Source organism: Ceratotherium simum, chromosome 32 (genome assembly GCF_057802395.1).
Source record: "Ceratotherium simum simum isolate JZ-2026a chromosome 32, ASM5780239v1, whole genome shotgun sequence".
Classification (NCBI taxonomy): Eukaryota; Metazoa; Chordata; class Mammalia; order Perissodactyla; family Rhinocerotidae; genus Ceratotherium; species Ceratotherium simum.
The window spans coordinates 12282758-12302779 of NC_141931.1; the positions used below are offsets into that span (position 1 = coordinate 12282758).

At 38.6% G+C, this 20022-nt stretch overlaps 1 protein-coding gene across 3 annotated transcripts in view; it reads right to left on the reverse strand.

Moving 5' to 3' along the window:
* Positions 1-4796: 4796 nt before the first annotated feature.
* ARMC3 (armadillo repeat containing 3) overlaps positions 4797-20022 on the reverse strand; it is a 100210-nt gene continuing 84984 nt past the window's right edge. For 2 of the 3 annotated variants that reach the window (XM_004425299.3, XM_087420751.1), the window contains exons 17-19: positions 15567-15767; positions 10422-10584; positions 4797-6021 (exon numbers count right to left, since the gene is read on the reverse strand). In XM_004425299.3, the coding sequence (XP_004425356.3) occupies positions 5812-6021; positions 10422-10584; positions 15567-15767 (574 nt within the window). In that variant the 3' untranslated portion in view covers positions 4797-5811. Of the gene's footprint in view, positions 6022-6098; positions 6466-10421; positions 10585-15566; positions 15768-20022 lie in introns of all 3 variants that reach the window. The other variant, XR_015549342.1, reaches the window with a different exon arrangement.

Genomic DNA, 20022 nt, shown 5'->3' on the forward strand with positions numbered 1-20022 from the left:
TATATACATAAATATATACATATTTTAAAGTGTATATATAATTATAGAGATAGGATACTGGCTAGAGTAAGTTCATATAACCATGTGTCAATCATCTCTATTTTATAGATGAGAAATTCCATAAAGACTTGTATACCGTGAGAATTGACAAAGCTCTTGGGAGACGATTTTCCATGAGTGTCCTTCATTTCTGCATTTCTTACAAACAGAGGCTTCCCGACTGCCCTCTGTTCTGGACTGTCTTTTCAGGGTTGTTAGTGAACAGCCTTGGAAGATACAGTGTCTCCCCTCTGGGGAAAAGGGCAGGCGTGCTACTGTCTGTTGTAACAGATTGGGCTCTCTAAGCTCAGGGTTCCTCTTTTGTAACACAAGCCACTACACTTGTAGGCATCCATCTGGGTCTCTCCAGGTTGCCCTCATGAGACCTGGGGGCACGGAGAACTGACACCGCATGCTGTCTCATGCTGCTTGCTGCGCCATGAGCAATAAAGTCTTTTGTCTCTGACCCAGGAATCTCATGTCTTCTGACAGCAACCATGAAACTGTGGCAATTAACTCACAAGAAGGGTAAAATCTCAGCCCCTTCATACTCTAGAAGATAGAAGAATTTTTTTTTCTTTTTTAAATAGGTCAAATTTGTCCTCATCCTTATTGAAAAGTAAGACATCTGCTTTGGCATCTATTGGATTAATATCAAGTAGATCCATCTTAGAGCTTGGAGAAACCAAGGAAGATGAAGTGCCAGTGTGAGAGTCTCCCCTGAATGCTTAGCCAAGGTGCCCAGGCACTAGGTTAAGTAGAGTACAGCTCTTTCCGCGTCCATGTTCTTAAAGTGCTCATCAGCTAACACAAGGATTGACAAGCTGGCCCCTGAGCCAAAGCCGGCCCACACCTGTTTTCCTAAATAAAGTTTATTATCTAGGTACTGTCTATGGCTGCTTTTGTGCTATAGCAGAGTTGAGCAGTTGCAATAGAGACCATATGGCCTGCAAAGCCTAAAATATTTACTATTTGGACTTTTAAGGAAAACATTTACTGACCTCTGATCTAAAAGAAGAGACAGATACATGAAGAATAAACAATTCCCTCAAAACACACTAAAGGCAGAGGTATGAACAGAACATTATGTGAGCATAGAATATACAACTATGAACACACACACATGCCTGAACACACACATGTAGTCACATGTACACACACCCCTCCCCGCCCTCATGCACATGTCTGTCATCTGCATGCGTGGTCTTACTTCATCCTCTCAGCAGATTTATTAGGCATGTAGATTGGGAGCACAGCCTCTGGAGACAAACTTGGTTCAAATTTAAAGCTTTGCCACTTACCAGCTGGGTGATTTTTGGGTAAGTTACTTAACATCTCTGTGCCTCATTTGCTAACCATGGGTGATACTACACATGCATCATAGGGTTACTGGAAGGAATAAATGAAGTCAAGAAATGCCTCTGACACATAGTAAACAATAGGTAAATATTTGTTATTATTCATCCCCATCTTCCAGAAGAGTAAACTGAGGAACGGAGAGGTTGAATAATTTTCTCAAAGTACCACAGGTAGAAAGAGGTAGATGCAGAACTCAATCTTTGCTCTGACTCCAAAACCTGAGCTTTTTACCACTGTTGTTATATTGCCTCTCAATAATAAAGGCTTATTGAATTTATAAGTAAAATCGCCTCAATAAAATTTCTTTACCTTTTCCAACAATTCTTTTTACTTTTTAAATTGTGATTGGTGGTTTATTTATTGGCAGATCCTACAGGTCTCTTGCACTGTGTGAGTTCATCAAGAGCCTTATTTGAATTCACTCTATTATTATATTCACACCTGACACTTTGATGGCTGTCTTTTGAAGTCAAGTCCACTTTTATTATTAAAATAATTATATTCATGGCTGTAAAAGCATAGGCCTAAGCAAAGCTTTTGCTAGCGGTCTATATAATAATATTCATGTGATTTTAAATAAAGAACAGTACTTTTAAATATAAACTCTAGATAAGTGGTTTGATACTATTGTATTGCTCTAAGAATATACCAAAAATAGTGATATTTTACATATAGGTTTCAGAGTCAGTTTATCCTACCCTTAGTATTCTGCTAAGTTTTAAAAAAACAAACAGAGCCAGCCCTGATGGCCTAGTGGTTCAAGTTCCACACTCGCACCGCTTTGGTGACCCGGGTTTGGTTCCCAGGCATGGGAACTGTCAGCAGCCATGCTTTGGTGGGGGCTCACATACAAGAACTAGAAGGACTTACAACTAGAAATACAACTAGGTACTGGGGCTTTGGGGAGGAAAAAATTAAAAAAAAAAAAAAGAGACAAAGATTGGCAATGAATGTTCGCGCAGGGTGAATCTTTCCCAGCAAAACAAACAAACAAACAAACAACTACCATCAGTGTGTGGATTACAGCCTTTCTGTGAATGGTTCTAAGGGAAAATGCACCATCTTCTGAAACCCCTACGTCTTATCCCCAGATTGCTGCCTCTGGCAGAGGACTACTATGGTGACATCTTGCTGAGAAACAAGTTGCTTTTTAAAGAATTCTGTCAATAAAAAGAAAAAGTCAGTATCCATTTGATTTTACATATTATTCCGAGCTTCTAGAAAAGTATTTTTCATGGATGACAATGCTGCTTCTTTGATGAGGAAATACTACTTTGGAAATCTGATGTGTACTTACTAAAAGAATTCTCATTGATGACACCTGCTCAAAGGCTAGAAGCCTGTGAAAAGGATTCTATTTAACGGTCCATTCCTCCATTTAATTAATAGCTATTTTTAAAAGTTAGGTATTAATTTTAATGAAATGGTTTTATTTCCAGAAGAGAAACTGTAGCTTTTGATTCTGACACAGTAACAAGTTACTTCACATAAATTGTTTTGAAATCTCACAACAAAGTTGCCAGAGTTACCACAGTCTTTCAGTGACGGAGTCAGAACTCTAACTCAGATCTCTTTGGTTCCAGATATTATCCCGTATTTCCTGGGTCTAGTTCTGACCAAATAACATGTTATTCCAGTCCAAACATGTACTTCCTGAAAGAGACCCTTAGCACTTTCTCCTCCCACTGTAGTGACTGAGAAGCTCATGTATTCCAGAGAACGCAGCTACAAAATGGAAGGGCTGCTGTCAGCCTGGGTCCTTGAGTGACTATGTGGAGCAGAGCCCCCTCTACTGACCTGTGTTTGACAGGTAATGTGATAAAAGACTTTTATCTTAAGCTACTAAGATCTGGGGGTTGTTTAGTATCACTGTATGGATATCCTATTCAAATACAGTTGTCTTTGCCTATTCTCCAAGTGGATTATCTTTTTCTCATTGATTTATAGGAGCTCTTTGTTTATTAAGGATGTGAACATTTTGTCTGTTACATATGCTGCAAATTTTTCTCCTTGCCTATAATTTTGCTTACATTTTATTTTGCTGAGCAGAAATATTTTTGCTTATGCTGTATTTTTCTGAATAGGAATTTAAAAGCTTTATGTAGCCAAGCTTGTCAGATATGTTCTTCTATGACTTCTAGTTTTTCTGTCATAAATAGAAAGGCTCTCCCCTTGCCAAGATTATAATTTTCCCATTGTCATTTACTGAATAGGTTATTGTTTCCCCACTGGGGAGAAAAACTACTTTTATCAGTACTAAATCCCCATCTATATATACGGGTCTGTGTCTGGACTCTTAATATTTTTCTATTTTTCTACCTGTACCATACTAATTTACTTATTACTGCTTTTTAATATATGTTCTGATACACGATGGAGACAATTCCTCTTTTTCTATTTCAAAATATTTTTGGTATTCATTCTTCCAGATAAATTTTACTATTTGTCAAGTTCCAGAAAAGAAAATATGTTGGAATTCTAACTGAAATTATACTAAATGTATATATTATTATGGAGAGCACTGAAATATTTATATTGCTGAGTTTTCCATCAAGGAAAATGGTATCTTCATTTATTCAGATCTGATTAAAATTTTATAGTTTTTCTTGTATATTCCTTGATAAATCTATTTGTAGGTATTTTATAATTTTTGTTGCTCATGTGAATGTGATTTTTTTAAATAATAGATTGGCTTATTATTAAATTTTATGGCTCTACACTTCCCTGGTAACACAGAATAGGTAAACTTCAAAGACCTGTCTGAGAATATAATTTAACTCATTCCTGTTCAATAATTGCCCAGAACCCAGTTGAAAAAGACAGTATACATAATTGTCTCAAAGATGAAAAAAAAAAAAGTAACGTCTACCTGGACCATACAGAACTTTTGCCTCATTCCATTTTGATGTCAGGCCATTGGCATATGACAACTCTTCCAGAACTTACTAGAAGGTGGTTTTTCAAAGACATTAGTTTTTATATTACATTTGTCATCTGTATGAGGCTCCCAAAGAGGAATTCCCCTGGTCTTCGTTCTTCCTGAGAAACTGCTTTGTGCTTGTATCTAGGGGATTCTTATGAATCATGTAACTGATAACATTTCCCTCTGCATAGACTGCCAGCTTGCTTAGAGTCAAGTCTTCACCCACCTCTAACAAACGGATGGGATTTTCGTGGAGACATTTGAATTCTAAGCTTATCTGGCCTTGTTGAACTTTCTTTCCTGCACTTATGCCTGTTTTTCATTTATTTTTATCTTGCTACATCTTAAATATCTTTGTAATCCACTTTAAATGTTTTCTAGATCAAAACAGGCTTGAAAATGCTTCGATGGGTTTGTATCTTGTGATCCATGCTCTAGTTCATGAAATTGCAAGATAAATATAATTATCACACCATTTGATATACAGAACTGTATTTTGAAATAAAGAATTACACGTTCTTTGAAATCACACATGGGTTCATACAGAATAATCTGACCCTTAATTTCTAAAATCACACTCACTTTTCAAAACCTTCTAGTAAAATGATTACACAAGTAAATTTTAGACTTACAGCTTGACTAGGAAATATACACTTGAAGAGATTCATCATATTACTTGTTTTTATTTCTCTTACCGTTTGAAATGTGTCTCTCCCTGTTTTGTGCTCAATACTGAAAACACAATCCCTTAGTAAAGATTTACTCTATTTCTATATTTCAAAAATTTCTGGAAAACACGAATTTTTAAGTTATATAAATTTAAAGTAACATTTTTGTGACCCAGCATTAAAATGTATTAAAGCAAAGCAGAATCGTTTTTAACTGAAGGCATATTTCCAAGTCAAATAGACAAGACTAAGACAAATACAGTTTATGGAAACATTTTTAGAAATATTTTTAGTTCAGTGAAGTATATTAAACAGTGTTCTTAATGGTTTTAAGAAATGTGAACAAAAAATTTGTAGAAAGAATTTATAATACTAAAGTAGATCTATAATAATCGAACTATCATAATCTTACTTCAGGAAAGTGGGATAAGGTGACTGAAGACATTAAAAAGCCATGGACTTCATTTAACCAAGTGTTCCTGCAGCATCCTGGGTGTGAAGAATGACAGTCACGAGGCCACGGTGTTGGCCTGGGAACAGCAGAGATGCCCCTTAGGAAACAGTGGAGTGGATTAATTTCGATAATCATAAGCTTTACAGTGCTTATGGGACAGTGCCCATAATCTGATCTAATCAGACGGAACTCTTGCCAAAAGCCTGAAATCAGAAGCACACCCAAGTTCAATCCAAGTGTCTTCATTTCTACACAGAGAGAGCATTTCTAATACTTTTATTTAAAGAAACAAAATTAATCGGTGAACTTCATAGAGAACGTATCTAATGAATTTCTGGTTGGACCCCCTTTTGTGTTTGTTTGATGGTTTAGAGAAATCTGTACAGGTCTGCCTCTCTGCTTCTTAACTTCATCAGTCCTCCTGGATGGAATACGAGGTCAACTATGTATACCTCGGGAGGAGGGAGACCCCCGGTCACCCCCCTACGAGACTCAGTCCTCAGCTTTACTTCATTCCAAGCTCTGCCGTACTCCCCACGAACCAGAGAGCAGCCGACGCCAATTTTATCAGCCAAAGCCTGTGGGAGAAAACACGAGATCAACCAAGAGTGAGGAGGGAGGCGGGTGGGGGAAAATCCTCAGTTGTAAGACCCACCGTGGTTGAAGGTGAAATATACAACTCTTGCAAAGACGTGCTTAGACAGAAGGCTGAAAAAACGCGGCATATTGTTATAGGAGCCAAGAAGATGTGCTAAGTTCCCCTGTTCCTGAAGATTCTGTAGACTCAAAATCTCTGTGTAGGTCCTGCTGGGAAGTGACATTTTTCAGGCAGTTACGCTGCATTGTATCAGCACAAGATTGATAATGTCATTGGAGAAAAGCTATTCCGCGGGCTTTCAGCACCGGTGCATCTATCAATCTTTCCATGCTTCTGGGCTGCTCTTTGGGTGAGATTGAATGGAGGGATCAAATTGGTGGGGACCTATTTCTAGCCGATTTATTCTGTGTGATGGAGCCAGGTGCTGCGGAGAAAGAGGAGCAGAATTGTGAGTGGCTGCCCTTCTTGAGCTGCCTGCCGCCACCCCCTCGGGGGCTGCGTATGTTCCTTGGAAGCTCTCTCTCCAATTTGCCTTGATTTTGAGGTTATTAAAAAAGCGCCTTTAAAATAATCTGGAAACTTCTTAGCCACATCATAGTGGATAAGAGAGCTGGCTCAGACTGCCTGGGTTTGAATTTCGGCTCAGCCACTTACTAGTTGTTGTCACCTCAAGCAAATGACTCAGCCTCTCTGTGTTTCCATCTCTTCCTCTGTGAAATGAGGATAAGAACAGTATACCCACCCGCCTTCCTCGTGGGGTGGTTATAAAGATGAACGGAATTAATACGTGTCAAGTGCTGAGAGCCGTGAATGCTGGCACAGGGCAAGTACACAACTAATGTTCCTAGTACTAGAAAGCAAGAATTGTGTTAACAACCTGTATATTTATATATGAATGTAATTTATTGATTACTTACTATGTAATGACTGCACCAGGTAGTCTTGGGTAGACCAAGATGATTAGGACCTTGTTGTCATTTTTAGGGCCTCCCGTTCTGTCTAGTCTGAGACTGCCTGGTAAGCAGTCAACTCTAACACAACAGTATCTGAGAGTATGGCTCTACAACAGTATCTGAGAGTATGGCACTACAACAGTATCTGAGAGTATGGCACTCACAGTCTAGTGTGGCAGAGAGACAAAAATAAACATATAATTATATTCTGTTTTCCAAAATAACACTTACTGATCTCTTACTCCATGTCAAGGCACTTTAAATCATCAAAACAACCCTGTGGAATAGATATTATTGTATTCCCCATTTTGTAGAGAGTAAAACTGAGGTCAGATAATTTTCCCAAGGCCCCAGTAAGTGGTGACCTAATGGGAGAGCCAGGAAATCTGTCTCCGGAGTCTGAGGTCTTAACCTCAGGGTAATACTGCCTTCAACTGAGTTGAATGAGTTCCCATCTGAAAGTCTCTATTTTCTTTGTGAAGTGGGAAACAAGGTCATCTGCTTAGAAGAAGAGGTGGAGATGAAAAGGCTTAGGAGGAAGGGCAGAGGTGGGGCACAGCTGCTGAGGAGGAAAAGCCTGGGACCAGGAGCTGGAAAAGGGTGACCAGGCAAGACACAAGTCCGCCAGCATTGGACACCATGAATCAGCAGTGGCACTCCCCACTGGCATGTTCTGCAGCCTGAGTGTCATCATGGAGAGGGGCAGGCAATTGGATTGGCTCAGAGTGGGCCGGCAAGGTAGAGGGGTGGAAGGATGGCGCAAGAAAATGAAGGAAATTAGTGAGCAAATTATAAGGTCTATGGGTGATTTATCTAGGCTGCTAAGGGGGAAGAATAAAGCTAAACAGGAGCCAACAAACTGGAAGAAAATGGTGGAGATGAAGAGTAAATACAGGAGGAGTGAAAAATTTAGGAGGGGTGGAAGGATAAGAGATTTTATCAGTGAGCATTGGTGTTCAGGATTTCAGTGGTGGGCTAGACCTGGGTAATTAATTGCATGACTCAGTTGAGGCAAGAGGGTAATGAATTCAGTTTGGCATAATGCTATGGACTGAATGGTTGTCCTCCCCAAATTCATATGTTGAAACCCTCATCCTCAACATGATGGTAATTCTCAATGTGAGGTGGGTCCTTTAGGAGGTAATTAGGTTTAGAAGAGGTCATGAGGGTGGAGCCCCTGCTGGGGGATTAGTGCCCTTGTAAGAGGAGGAAGAGACCAGAGTCCTCATGTGAGGATACAATAAGAAAGTGGCCGATGCAAACTCGGAAGTGGGCCCTCACCAGACAGTGACTCTGATGGCACCTTGATCTTGGACTTCTCAGCCTCCAGAACTGTGAGAAATAAATGTTTATTGTTTAAGCCATCCCATGTACAGTATTTTGTTATAGCAGCCCTAGCTGACTAATACAGTGTCTATGAGGCACTCGAGTGCAGCTAGCTACAGGGTAAACAGATACATAGGTCGGGAATCAGGAGAGGTTTGTGGGACAGAGGAAAGGATCTGGAAACTTTAGGCATTTAGCTGGTATTTAAGGCCATGTGAGAGGATGACGTCACCATATGAAGTACATAAAGGGAGAAAAGAGAAGAGTCTGGGTCAGAACCTTGAGGGACCCTAACATTTAAGAGAGGACTAGAAGGAAAGAGGTTTCCAAAGGAGATTGAGATGAAGTGGAAAGAGAGGACAAAAGTTACTGAATAGAGTAATGTCAAAGAAAGAGAAGGATCAATGACAGATTCTTTGACATATCAAGCAAGACAGACAATAGATCACTATGATCCCTACTGAGAGGGAGTAAAGGCCAGACTGAAGTGAGCTGAGGGGAAAAATGAGGTGTGCAAGGAGGGACAAGGAGTTGAGATGACTCAGAATTTTGGCCGGCAATGAGAATTATCTACAGATAGAAGCAGTATGTTAGGTTTTGATTCAGATAGGCATGGGTTCAAATTCCAGCTATAACTCTGGTTGACCTTGGGTAAATTTCCTCTCCTCTCTAAGTATCAGTTTTCTTGTCTTTAATACAAGGGTAGGAATTTCAACTTTCTTGCCTTTTTGAGACTCTTCACAACTATACTTGTCAAGAGCCTGGCACATAGCTCAAAATGATGGTCGTCGTGGTAATAGGAGCTATAGGAGTAGTTGTAGACATTATGAGAAAAGACTTATATTTTTTCTTTCAATATTGTAGACTGAAGTTTAGATTTTAAAGGAGAAACAGCTAATAGAGAGAAAGAAATTTAAGACAGGAAAGAAGAATTGATAGAGCAAGAAATCCAGAGAAATAAGAAAGACTGGCATTTGGATTATAAATAGAATTAGCTTGGAACTGGAGGCAAGATCTACATGGATGTGATGAGATTTAATAGGTATTTGGTAGAGGGTAGGAGTTTTGTACACTCAGTCGATAGTTCACAAACCGTTTTCTCAGTTCCTATTATATTCCAGACACTGGATACAAGAGAAAAAAAAAAAAAAAGATAACCCCCCTCTCTTAAATCTGAGCCTTCTCTAGTGGCCCCCATGTCAGTGAAGAATGCCATCATTACTAGTTGCCCCACCCAGAACCTGGAAATAATTTTACTCTTCTCGGCAATCTCCTACACCACACCTAGGCAGTCACCAACTCCTTCCAGTTTTATCTCCTAAATCTCCTCTAAATTCACCTCCTCTTTCACCTGCTCACAACCATGACTTTAGTATAAGTCACCCATACTCCTTGCTCCAGTGACCTTCCAATTGGTCTTCCCATACGCAGTCTGGCCCTTGCTCTAATTGACTTCTCATTCTGTTGCCTGAATGGTCTTTCAAAACCATGTTACCACTTTCCCCTTAACAATGTTCAGTGGCTACCCACAGAGTTTAGGATCAAGCACAAATTCACATGGTGCTTTATGATCTGGTCCTTTAGCCTCATCCAACCCCTTCTCGTTTCTTCCTCCAGACAAACTACTCTACGTTCCTCAAATGGACCATTGGCTCTCACATTAATTTTGTATAAAATGTTTGCTTTGTTTAGAATACTCTGGTCTTCCTTACCTGCTGAAATCCTATGTAGTCTCTAATACTCCGGCTATGTATCCCTTCCTCCCCTGAAACTTTCCCTTACATCGCCTTGGAACCCACAAGTCTGAATGCAGGGACTGTGACTTTGGTAACTATAGATTTCCAGAACCTAAGAGAGGCCTTCGTCTATAGTAGGTGTATGATAAATGTTGAATGAACATGCTTCCAATAGTCTGGTGAATATATATATGTATGTGTGTGTGTATGTATCTATATATATGTACATATATATCTCAAATATAAGTAAATCTAAATGATAGGACTAATATTATCCGGTTAAATGTTAGCAACTGGCTCACTCCATTATAATACAGACAAAACATCTTTACCTAAAGGCAAATGAGGCAAAACATCTTACATACCTTGAAAAGCAAGGCTCGATGGTAGAAGATTCCTTTTTTGATCTGTCCAATTGGTACGACATTGGATTTAAGCTGATATTTTAGTTCACTTATATGAAGCTCCCAGCTGAAATCGTGCAGTTTCTCTTTTGGAATTTTACCGCCCATTTTTTCTGCCACATACCTGTGTCAATCACATTGAGATCAAGTCAGTCAAGTTTCATATCTCATTTGGGATACTCTGAGTGTAACTATACGTATAATGACGTGTAAAAACGATATTCCTTCTGATTTCTATTGTTTGCTTTAGTTTTAAAAATATACTTACTATAAGTAGGTTAACATTATGCTTACTGTATTCAAACTATCATATATAAACTGAAATTCTAACAATTTCATTCAACACAAAGAAAGAAATGAATGTTAATTTTCCCAATATTTATAACAAGATATAAATCAATATCACACTAAATTTGTATCAGTATGTATGCAGTTTTAACATCTTACCTTACTCTTGAAAAGTATTTTTAAATGTTTCAATCTGAAATCCAAGAATTATACTAATATATTATCCTTCTTTTAAGGAATTTAAACTCAGAGAAGACAAATACAGAGGAAATTTTCCCATTAGATGCACAAATATTTTCAAGTTTTATAATTCTATTTTTTTTCTTAAAAAATATATTTTTTTAACTTAGAGAAAGACATGGCATTTATGTAACACAAGTTAGAGGAGAGAGAAAGAGGAAAAAAGGAAAAATAAGTTACAGTTAGGTGGGGAGGCAGGATGGATGTGGTCTAGTTTGCCTGTGAGTTTCTCATAACATTACAGACGTCAGTAAACTCCTAATATTACTCTTAATATTAAAGAAGTCACTGAAGAAGCCAGTAAACACCTGCAAAAATCATCTGTCAACTAAGGCTACTACATTCTTGCAGTACAGGTAGAATTGCACATTTTATTTTATTTTTTAATTTTTTTGTGTGTGTGTGAGGAAGATTGGCCCTGTGCCAACATCTGCCAATCCTCCTCTTTTTTTGCTGAGGAAGACTGGCCCTGGGCAAACATCCATGCCCATCTTCCTCCACTTTGTATGGGACGCCGCCACAGCATGGCTTGCCAAGCGATGCGTCCATGCGCGCCCAGGATCCGAACTGGCGAACCCCAGGCCGCCGCAGCGGAGAACGCGCACTTAACCGCTTGTGCCACTGGGCCGGCCCCAGAACTGCACATTTTAAAGCAAGAATTTCCTCTTGCTGTATGTGGAACCAGTGGGAGAAGGCAATGGTGACAAACAATAGAGAGGGCTGGGGAGGAAGCCACTGAACTGACCTGCAGTTCCACCAGCCAGGAACCACAGGCATAGGGACAAATCACTGTATCGCTAGGTTGGGGTGGGCTCAGGTTAAACACACAATTTCTTGGGAATGATGAAAAGTATTTCTGATAGGAACTAAGCATGAGGAAATCTGACAAATGTTGAAATGGGCTGCCTCAGAGTTCTGCTGGTGTCATCACTTCTCAAGGACGTCAGGAAAACTTCAGTAGCCAAAAATGTTCTCTTCCAGGTCTGGCTGACAGGAAGTCAATGATCTGGCGGCTGTGCTTCTTGCAGTTGTCGCCTCCAGGTTTGAGGACTGCAACTCACTTCTGTTTGGAGTAGATACAAGTGCCCGTGGAGACTGCAGCTGTTGCACAACCCAGTAGCTCATCTACTGGTTGGTGTCAATCACGAAGGCTCTCCTCCATTTCTAGTGATTTCTAATCCCTTACAGTCACCAAATCAAGTTCTCAGCTTTCTCTTAGTGGAATCAGATTAAATGCTCTAATTAAGAAGGCAACTTCACTGGCTTATACAGAGCTCTGAGCCAGCCTAAACAGCCATTAATTAGAATACTCACACCCCCAGGCCAGAACAATGTGCAGCACAAAATATCAGACACGACATAAAAGTGGGGGATGGTTATTTGCATTAAAAAATAATTTGTGAGTTTACTGGGGCCTGCCCGGTGGTGTAGTGGTTAAGTTCCCATGCTCCGCTTCCGCGGCCCGGGGTTCACAGGTTCGGATCCTGGGCACAGACCTACACACCCCTTGCTGGGCCATGCTGTGGCAGGTGTCCCACTTATAAAGTAGAGGAAGATGGGCAGGGATGTTAGCCCAGGGCCAATCTTCCTCAGCAAAAGGAAGAGGATTGGCAACAGATGTTAGCTCAGGGCTAATCTTCCTCACCAAAAAAATTTAAAAATTAATAATAATAATAATTTGTGAGTTTACAAATAATTCACAATGAGATACCTTGAAATTGTGAACACCTCATATATCTAATGAATAATTTAATTTTCAAACTTTTGATTCATTCATAACTTCTTCAGGGTCTCATTGAAAGATACTTTTAATGGTTTAGCTGGAGAAAATTACAAAGGCATTTTTCTTTAAGCAATTTCCAGCTCCTAGCTCTGATTCTTGCTGGAAATATGACCTAAAACAGAAATTGAGAATTTTTTCAATTCATTGTGTTTCTGCTTTGGAGTCAGAGGGAGAGTGCACCACAATAAAAGCTCAATTTTAATATCACTGATGAACATCGATGCAAAAATCCTCAATAAAATACTAGCAAATCGCATACAACAATACGTTAAAAAGATTATACACCATGATCAAGTGGGATTTATTCCAGGGATGCAGGGATGGTTTAACATTCGCAAATCAATCAACATAATACACCACATTAATAAAATGAAGAATAAAAATCACATGATCATCTCAATAGATGCAGAGAAAGCATTTGACAAGATACAGCATCCATTTATGATAAAAACTCTGAATAAAATGGGTATAGAAGGAGAGTACCTCAACATAATAAAGACCATATATGAGAAACCCACAGCTAATATCATCCTCAATGGTGAAAAACTGAAAGCCATCCCTCTAAGAACAGGAACCAGACAAGGATGCCCACGGTCACCACACCTATTTAACATAGTACTGGAAGTCCTAGCCAGAGCAATCAGGCAAGAGAAAGAAATAAAAGGGATCCAAATTGGAAAGGAAGAAGTGAAACTGTCACTATTTGCAGATGACATGATTTTATATATAGAAAACCCTAAAGAATCCACCAGAAAACTTTTAGAAGTAATAAACGAATATGGTAAAGTTGCAGGATACAAAATCAACATACAAAAATCAGTTGCATTTCTGTACACTAACAACGAAGTAGCAGAAAGAGAAATTAAGAATACCATCCCATTTACAATTGCAACAAAAAGAATAAAATACCTAGGAACAAACTTAACCAAAGAGGTGAAAGATCTGTACACCGAAAACTATAAAACATTTCTGAAAGAAATTGAAGAAGACACAAAGAAATGGAAAGATATTCCATGCTCTTGGATTGGAAGAATTAACATAGTTAAGATGTCCATACTTCCTAAAGCAATCTATAGATTCAATGCAATCCCTATCAAAGTTCCAACAACATTTTTCACAGAAATAGAACAAAGAATCCTAAAATTTATATGGAACAACAAAAGACCCCGAATAGCTAAAGGAATCCTGAGAAAAAAGAACAAAGCTGGAGGTATCACACTCCCTGATTTCAAAATATACTACAAAGCTGTAGTAACCAAAACAGCATGGTACTGGCACAAAAACAGACATACAGATCAATGGAATAGAATCGAAAGCCCAGAAATAAACCCACACATCTATGGACAGCTAATCTTTGACAAAGGAGCCAAGAACATACAATGGGGAAAAGAAAGTCTCTTCAACAAATGGTGTTGGGAAAACTGGATAGCCACATGCAAAAAAATGAAAGTAGACCCTTACCTTACACCATACACAAAAATTAACTCCAAATGGATTAAAGACTTGAATGTAAGACCTGAAACTGTGAAACTTCTAGAAGAAAACATAGGCAGTACGCTCTTCGACATCAGTCTTAGCAACATCTTCTCAAACACCACGTTGGACCGGGAAAGAGAAACAATAGAAAAAATAAACAAATGGGACTACATCAAACTAAAAAGCTTCTGCACAGCAAAGGAAACCATCAACAAAACGAAAAGACAACCTAACAATTGGGAGAAGATATTTGCAAACCATACTTCTGATAAGGGCTTAATCTCCAAAATATATAAAGAACTCATGCATCTTACCAACAAAAAAACTACCAACCCAATTAAAAAATGGGCAAAAGACCTGAACAGACATTTCTCCAAAGAAGATATACAGATGGCCAACAGACACATGAAAAGATGTTCAAAAATCACTAACTATCAGGGAAATGCAAATCAAAACTACAATGAGATATCACCTCACGCCCGTCAGAATGGCTATAATTAACAAGACAGGAAACAACATGTGTTGGAGAGGATGTGGCGAGAAGGGAACTCTCGTACACTGCTGGTGGGAGTGCAAACTGGGGCAGCCACTATGGAAAACTGTATGGAGATTCCTCAAAAAATCAAGGATAGAACTACCATATGATCCAGCTATCCCACTGCTGGGTATTTATCCAAAGAACTTGAAAACACCAATTTATAAAGGTACATGCACCCCTGTGTTCATTGCAGCGTTATGCACAATAGCCAAGACTTGGAAGCAACCTAAGTGCCCATCAAGGGACGAATGGATAAAGAAGATGTGGTATATATACACAATGGAATACTACTCAGCCATAAGAAACGATGAAATCCAGCCATTTGTGACAACATGGATGGACATTGAGGGTATAATGCAAAGTGAAATAAGTCAGAGGGAGAAGGTCAAATACCGTATGATTTCCTTCATTAAGTAGTAGATAATAACAACAATAAACAAACACATAGGGACAGAGATTGGATTGGTGGTTACCAGAGGGGAAGGGGGGAGGGAGGAGGGTGAAAGGGATAATTCGGTACATGTGTGTGGTGATGGGTTGTAATTAGTATTTTGGTGGTGAACATGATGTGATCTATGCAGAAATAGAAGTACAATGATGTACACCTGAAACTTTTACAATGTCATAAACCAATGTTACTGCAATAAACAAAAAATTAAAAAAAAAAAGCTCAATTTTATTGTGGTGTAGTTGTCTGAAAACTGGCTAAAAAATGCAAACCACTAAAATCAAAACCTTTTTTCAGAGACTGAAAATGTATCTGTATATATAGACAGCTTACTTGGCAAGAGCCTCAATCTGTTCCTTAATGTTGGTTATGGGAAGTATGGATTTGGTCACTTCATAGACATACACACAGAAGTCAGGATCAGAGGGAGGGCACCACGCTTTATCCGAGCTTCCTTCTCCAGTCAGTTTGGGGACTGCCATAAACTCTTCTTCCTCTTTCACTTTTTCCTCCTCTTTTTTCCCTCTCCCTTTCCTGTGAGAGTAAACAACAGCAATCAAAATCACAAAATGAATAAGCATTAGCTGTGCTCTGAGTTCATCTGAAGAGTATCACAGAAATAGAGTATTTTATACCTCAACCACTATATCATATACAGTTTTCAAATTTTCGATGACAAGGATAAAATATCATAGTCTTTATAGTATGCAGAAGAAATTAATTTTCAAGATAACACTACACAATTGATATATATTATGAAAGTCATGCATTGTCCTCTGCACAATTGCTTAGCAAGACGTCTGGCACATGGTACGTATGTAATAAATATTTATTGAATTGGAAAAAAATAGGTTGCCTCCTCGGCAAGTCTAAGCCAGACTTATATCACTTCTTGCTTCAGTTGAGACCTTCTGCAAGCAGAATTTGGATCACTATTTTTAAGAAAAATTATCCAAAACATGGAAAAAAGCAAAACAAAATAAGGATGACATGGAATTTCCATGCCATGCAGGGGCAAAGACTTATCTAAAGTTTATATAGGGAAATGTACTTAGTTCTGTACTTAGGAAAAATGAAATGTACTTAGTAAACAGTAAAGATACTGCTTAATTAAAAGATACTATTAATTAAAATTTCCAGACTTAGAGAAGTTACTAGTTAACATGTAGATTTTTGTTTAGAAGAGATGCAAATTATTTCTGTCCAATGGAAAAGATACTCCCAAAGGTTACAGTTTATTGTCCTGTAGGATGTTAAACAATTTTTTATGTACTCAGCATTCTTTTTGTTGTTGAGGAAGATTCGCCCTGAGCTAACACCTGTTGCCAATCCTCCTCTTTTTGCTTGAGGAAGATTCGCCTTGAGCTAACATCTGTGCCAGTCCCCCTCTATTCCACACGTGGGTTGCCGCCACAGCATGGCTGACGAGCGTCGCAGGTCTGCACCCAGGATCTGAACCCGCAAACCCAGGCCGCCGAAGTGGAGCATGCCGAACCCAACCACTACGACCCAGGGCCAGTCCCCCGCAATCTTTTCCTAACATTTCTTAATTAAATTGGATATAAATGCCTAGCTCCTCAAATGTTCCTTGAACCAGTATTAATGTCTTACTGGTTCCCTCATTAATCAATGAGTTGAACAAAAGCAGTGATATGGGTTTTCCCTCCAGGTAACATGGAGTAAGCACACTTCACTCTGTCTCTCATGCTGAACACAGTGATAAAACCTCGACATGATGCCTGCAACAGCTATTTGAAGACTCTGAAAAACAAATAGTAGCAGGAAGATCGGAGAAGACCAATCTTTGAATTACTATTGAATGGATGGTGAGTTTATGTTTTTATTTTCCTCCAGTATTCTCAAAGCTGAGCTAAACATAGCCCAAAATCTAAAAGTGGACATCAGCACAGAGAGAGCTCAAGGAGAAACCCTCTTGAGAAACAGGAAAGACAGAGAGTGGAGGAAAGCCCTGTTTTTGTTTTTTTCCCCTTCTCTTGTGCCCCAGCCCCTAAGGAATCCTGTGACAGTGCTGGCAGTGGTGACATTGGGGTCTCATAAGAACCTAAAACTGCTATATACTTGCTCAGTCCTCCTGCTGTTGTTATGTCTACAGCTGTTTGGCTGCAGACATAAGTGCAGTCACGGCAAGAGTGTAGCAGGGCAGGGTAAGTAAAGTTTTCTGGCTTAAGGACAAAAAAGGAAGCCCCAAGGAACCAGAAAAAAACAAGGGATGTCATGGAGAGAGAGGAGCTCCAGAAAGCAACCTCATAAAATTGTTGATGAATTCTTAGGCCTCCCCCTGAGCTGCACATGCACGGTTCTAACCTTAAATGGCACATCATAGATTTTGAGGATGGAACTATGGGATAGACCATCACCCAAGTCCCAAACCAAACACTAGCTGGCACACACACAGGACTGCTCCAAATAGCATTGCCAAGTCTTTGAAAACTGGACTGACAGTGGAATGACAATCACAGAACACTGGTTGGACTTCGAAGACTGAAACCAACTGGATCAATTGTCTGCTAAAACACACACAAAAAGGATTAGTCTTCTTAGAATATGTAGAAGACTCATAAATAATAAGACTTATAGGACTCATAATATTATAATCTAGTTACTCAGCATATGAAGAACCAGAAAAATCTCAACTCATATGGGAAAAGATAATCAATAGACACCAATGCTGAGAGGACACAGATGTAAAATGCTCCAATAAGTAAGGTCAAACACTCTTGAAATGAATAGAGTTACAAAGTCTTAGAAAGAAAGAGACGACACAAAAATAGAAATTTTGAATTGAAAAATACAACAACCAAAACTTTAACACAGCTCCCCGCATGAGTTTAATAGCAGAATGGAGATAACAGAGGAAATAATCCATTAAATTGAAGATAGATCAATAAAAATTATCCAATTTGAACAACACAAAGAACAAAAGATTGAAAAAGCAATTGACAGAATCTCAGGGACTTGTGGTGCAATAAAAAAAGATCTAGGGGCTGGCCCAGTGGCACAAGCGGTTAAGTGCACACACTCAGCTGCGGTGGCCCAGGGTTCACCGGTTCGGATCCCGGACGCACACCGACGCACCACTTGTTAAGCCATGCTGTGGCGGCGTCCCATATAAAGTGGAGGAAGATGGGCATGGATGTTAGACCAGGGCCAGTCTTCCTCAGCAAAAAAAAGGAGGAGGATTGGCATCGGATGTTAGCTCAGGGCCAGTCTTCCTCACACACACACACAAAAAAGATCTAATATTGGTGTCATCAAAGACCCATAAGAAGAGGAGAAAGGATGCAGTACAGAAAAAATATTGAATAACTTAGGGCTGAGATGGCTTCTTCAATTTGGTTAAAGACATAAATCTATATAGTCAAGAATTTCAGTGAATGGCAATTAGGTAAACCCAAAGAAATCCACTCCCAGGCACATCAAAATCAAACTATTGAAAACTAAAGACAAAGCAGATGACATGATTGTCTATGTAGAAAATCCCAAGGAATCCACCAAAGAAAACTCCTAGAACTAACAAATGAGTTCATCAAGGTCTCAAGATGTAAGACCAACACCCAAAAATCAATTGCGTTCCTATATAGTAACAATGAACATGTGGAAACCAAAAAAATTTCTGGAGCATTTATAATTGCTCCAAGGAAATTAAATCCTTAGGCATTAAACTTTACAAAACATGCATAGGATTGGTATACTGAATATTAAAAAATGCTATTGACAGCAAGCAAAGAAATCTATATTATTTCTTACAACAGCATGTGAATCTGCAATTATCTCATAAAAATTTCAGTTAAAAAAATCCATTGGCCATTTTTGTATCATCTATCATTGGACTCCATTCTGTTCGTTCATGTCTCTGTCTATCCCTTCACCAACACCATACTGTCTTGGTTACTGTAGCTTTATAGTAAGTCACAAAATCGGGTAGAATGATTCTTTCAACTTTATTCTTCTTTTTCAAAATTATTTTGGCTATTATAATTTATTTACCTTTCCATAAACGTTTTAGAATCAGTATGTCTATATCTACAAAAAATCCTGCTGGAATTCTAATAGAATTGTATCAAATCCTGAGATCAGTTTGGGGAAAACTGACATCTTTACTATGTTGCGTTTTCTAGTACATGAATATGATGTCTCTCTTCACTTATTTAGTGATTCTTTGATTTCCTTTGTGTTTTATAGTCCTCAATATTTAAGTCCTATACATGTTTTGTTTCACTCTCATTTTTAGATCACATTTCATTTTTTAGAGTTATTAAAAATGATATTCAAAATTTTTTGGTTTTCAATTGTTTATTGCTAGTATATAGAAATATGATTTTTGCATGTTAACCTTATATTCTGACATGTTGCTAAACTCACCTATTAGTTATAGGAGGGTTTTTTTTTTTAAGTGGATTCCTTAAGGATTTTGTATTTAGAAAATCATGTTGTCTGAAAATAGAAAGTTTTTTTCCCCTCACTTTCCAATCTGTATACTTTTTAAAATTGCCTTATTGCCATGTCTAGGACTTCCAATATAATGTTGAATAGGAATGATAAGGACAGTTATCCTTGTCTTGTTCATAATCTTTGCAGGAAAGCATCCAGTTTTTCACCATTAAGTATTAGGTAGTCAGTAGATTTTTTCGTGGATGGCTTTTATCAAGTTGAGGAAATTCCCTTATATTCCTATCTTGCTGACAGTTTTATTTTTTAACATGAAGGGATGTGGAATTTGTCAAATGATTTTTTTGCATCAGTTAATATGATCATCTGGTTTTTCTTC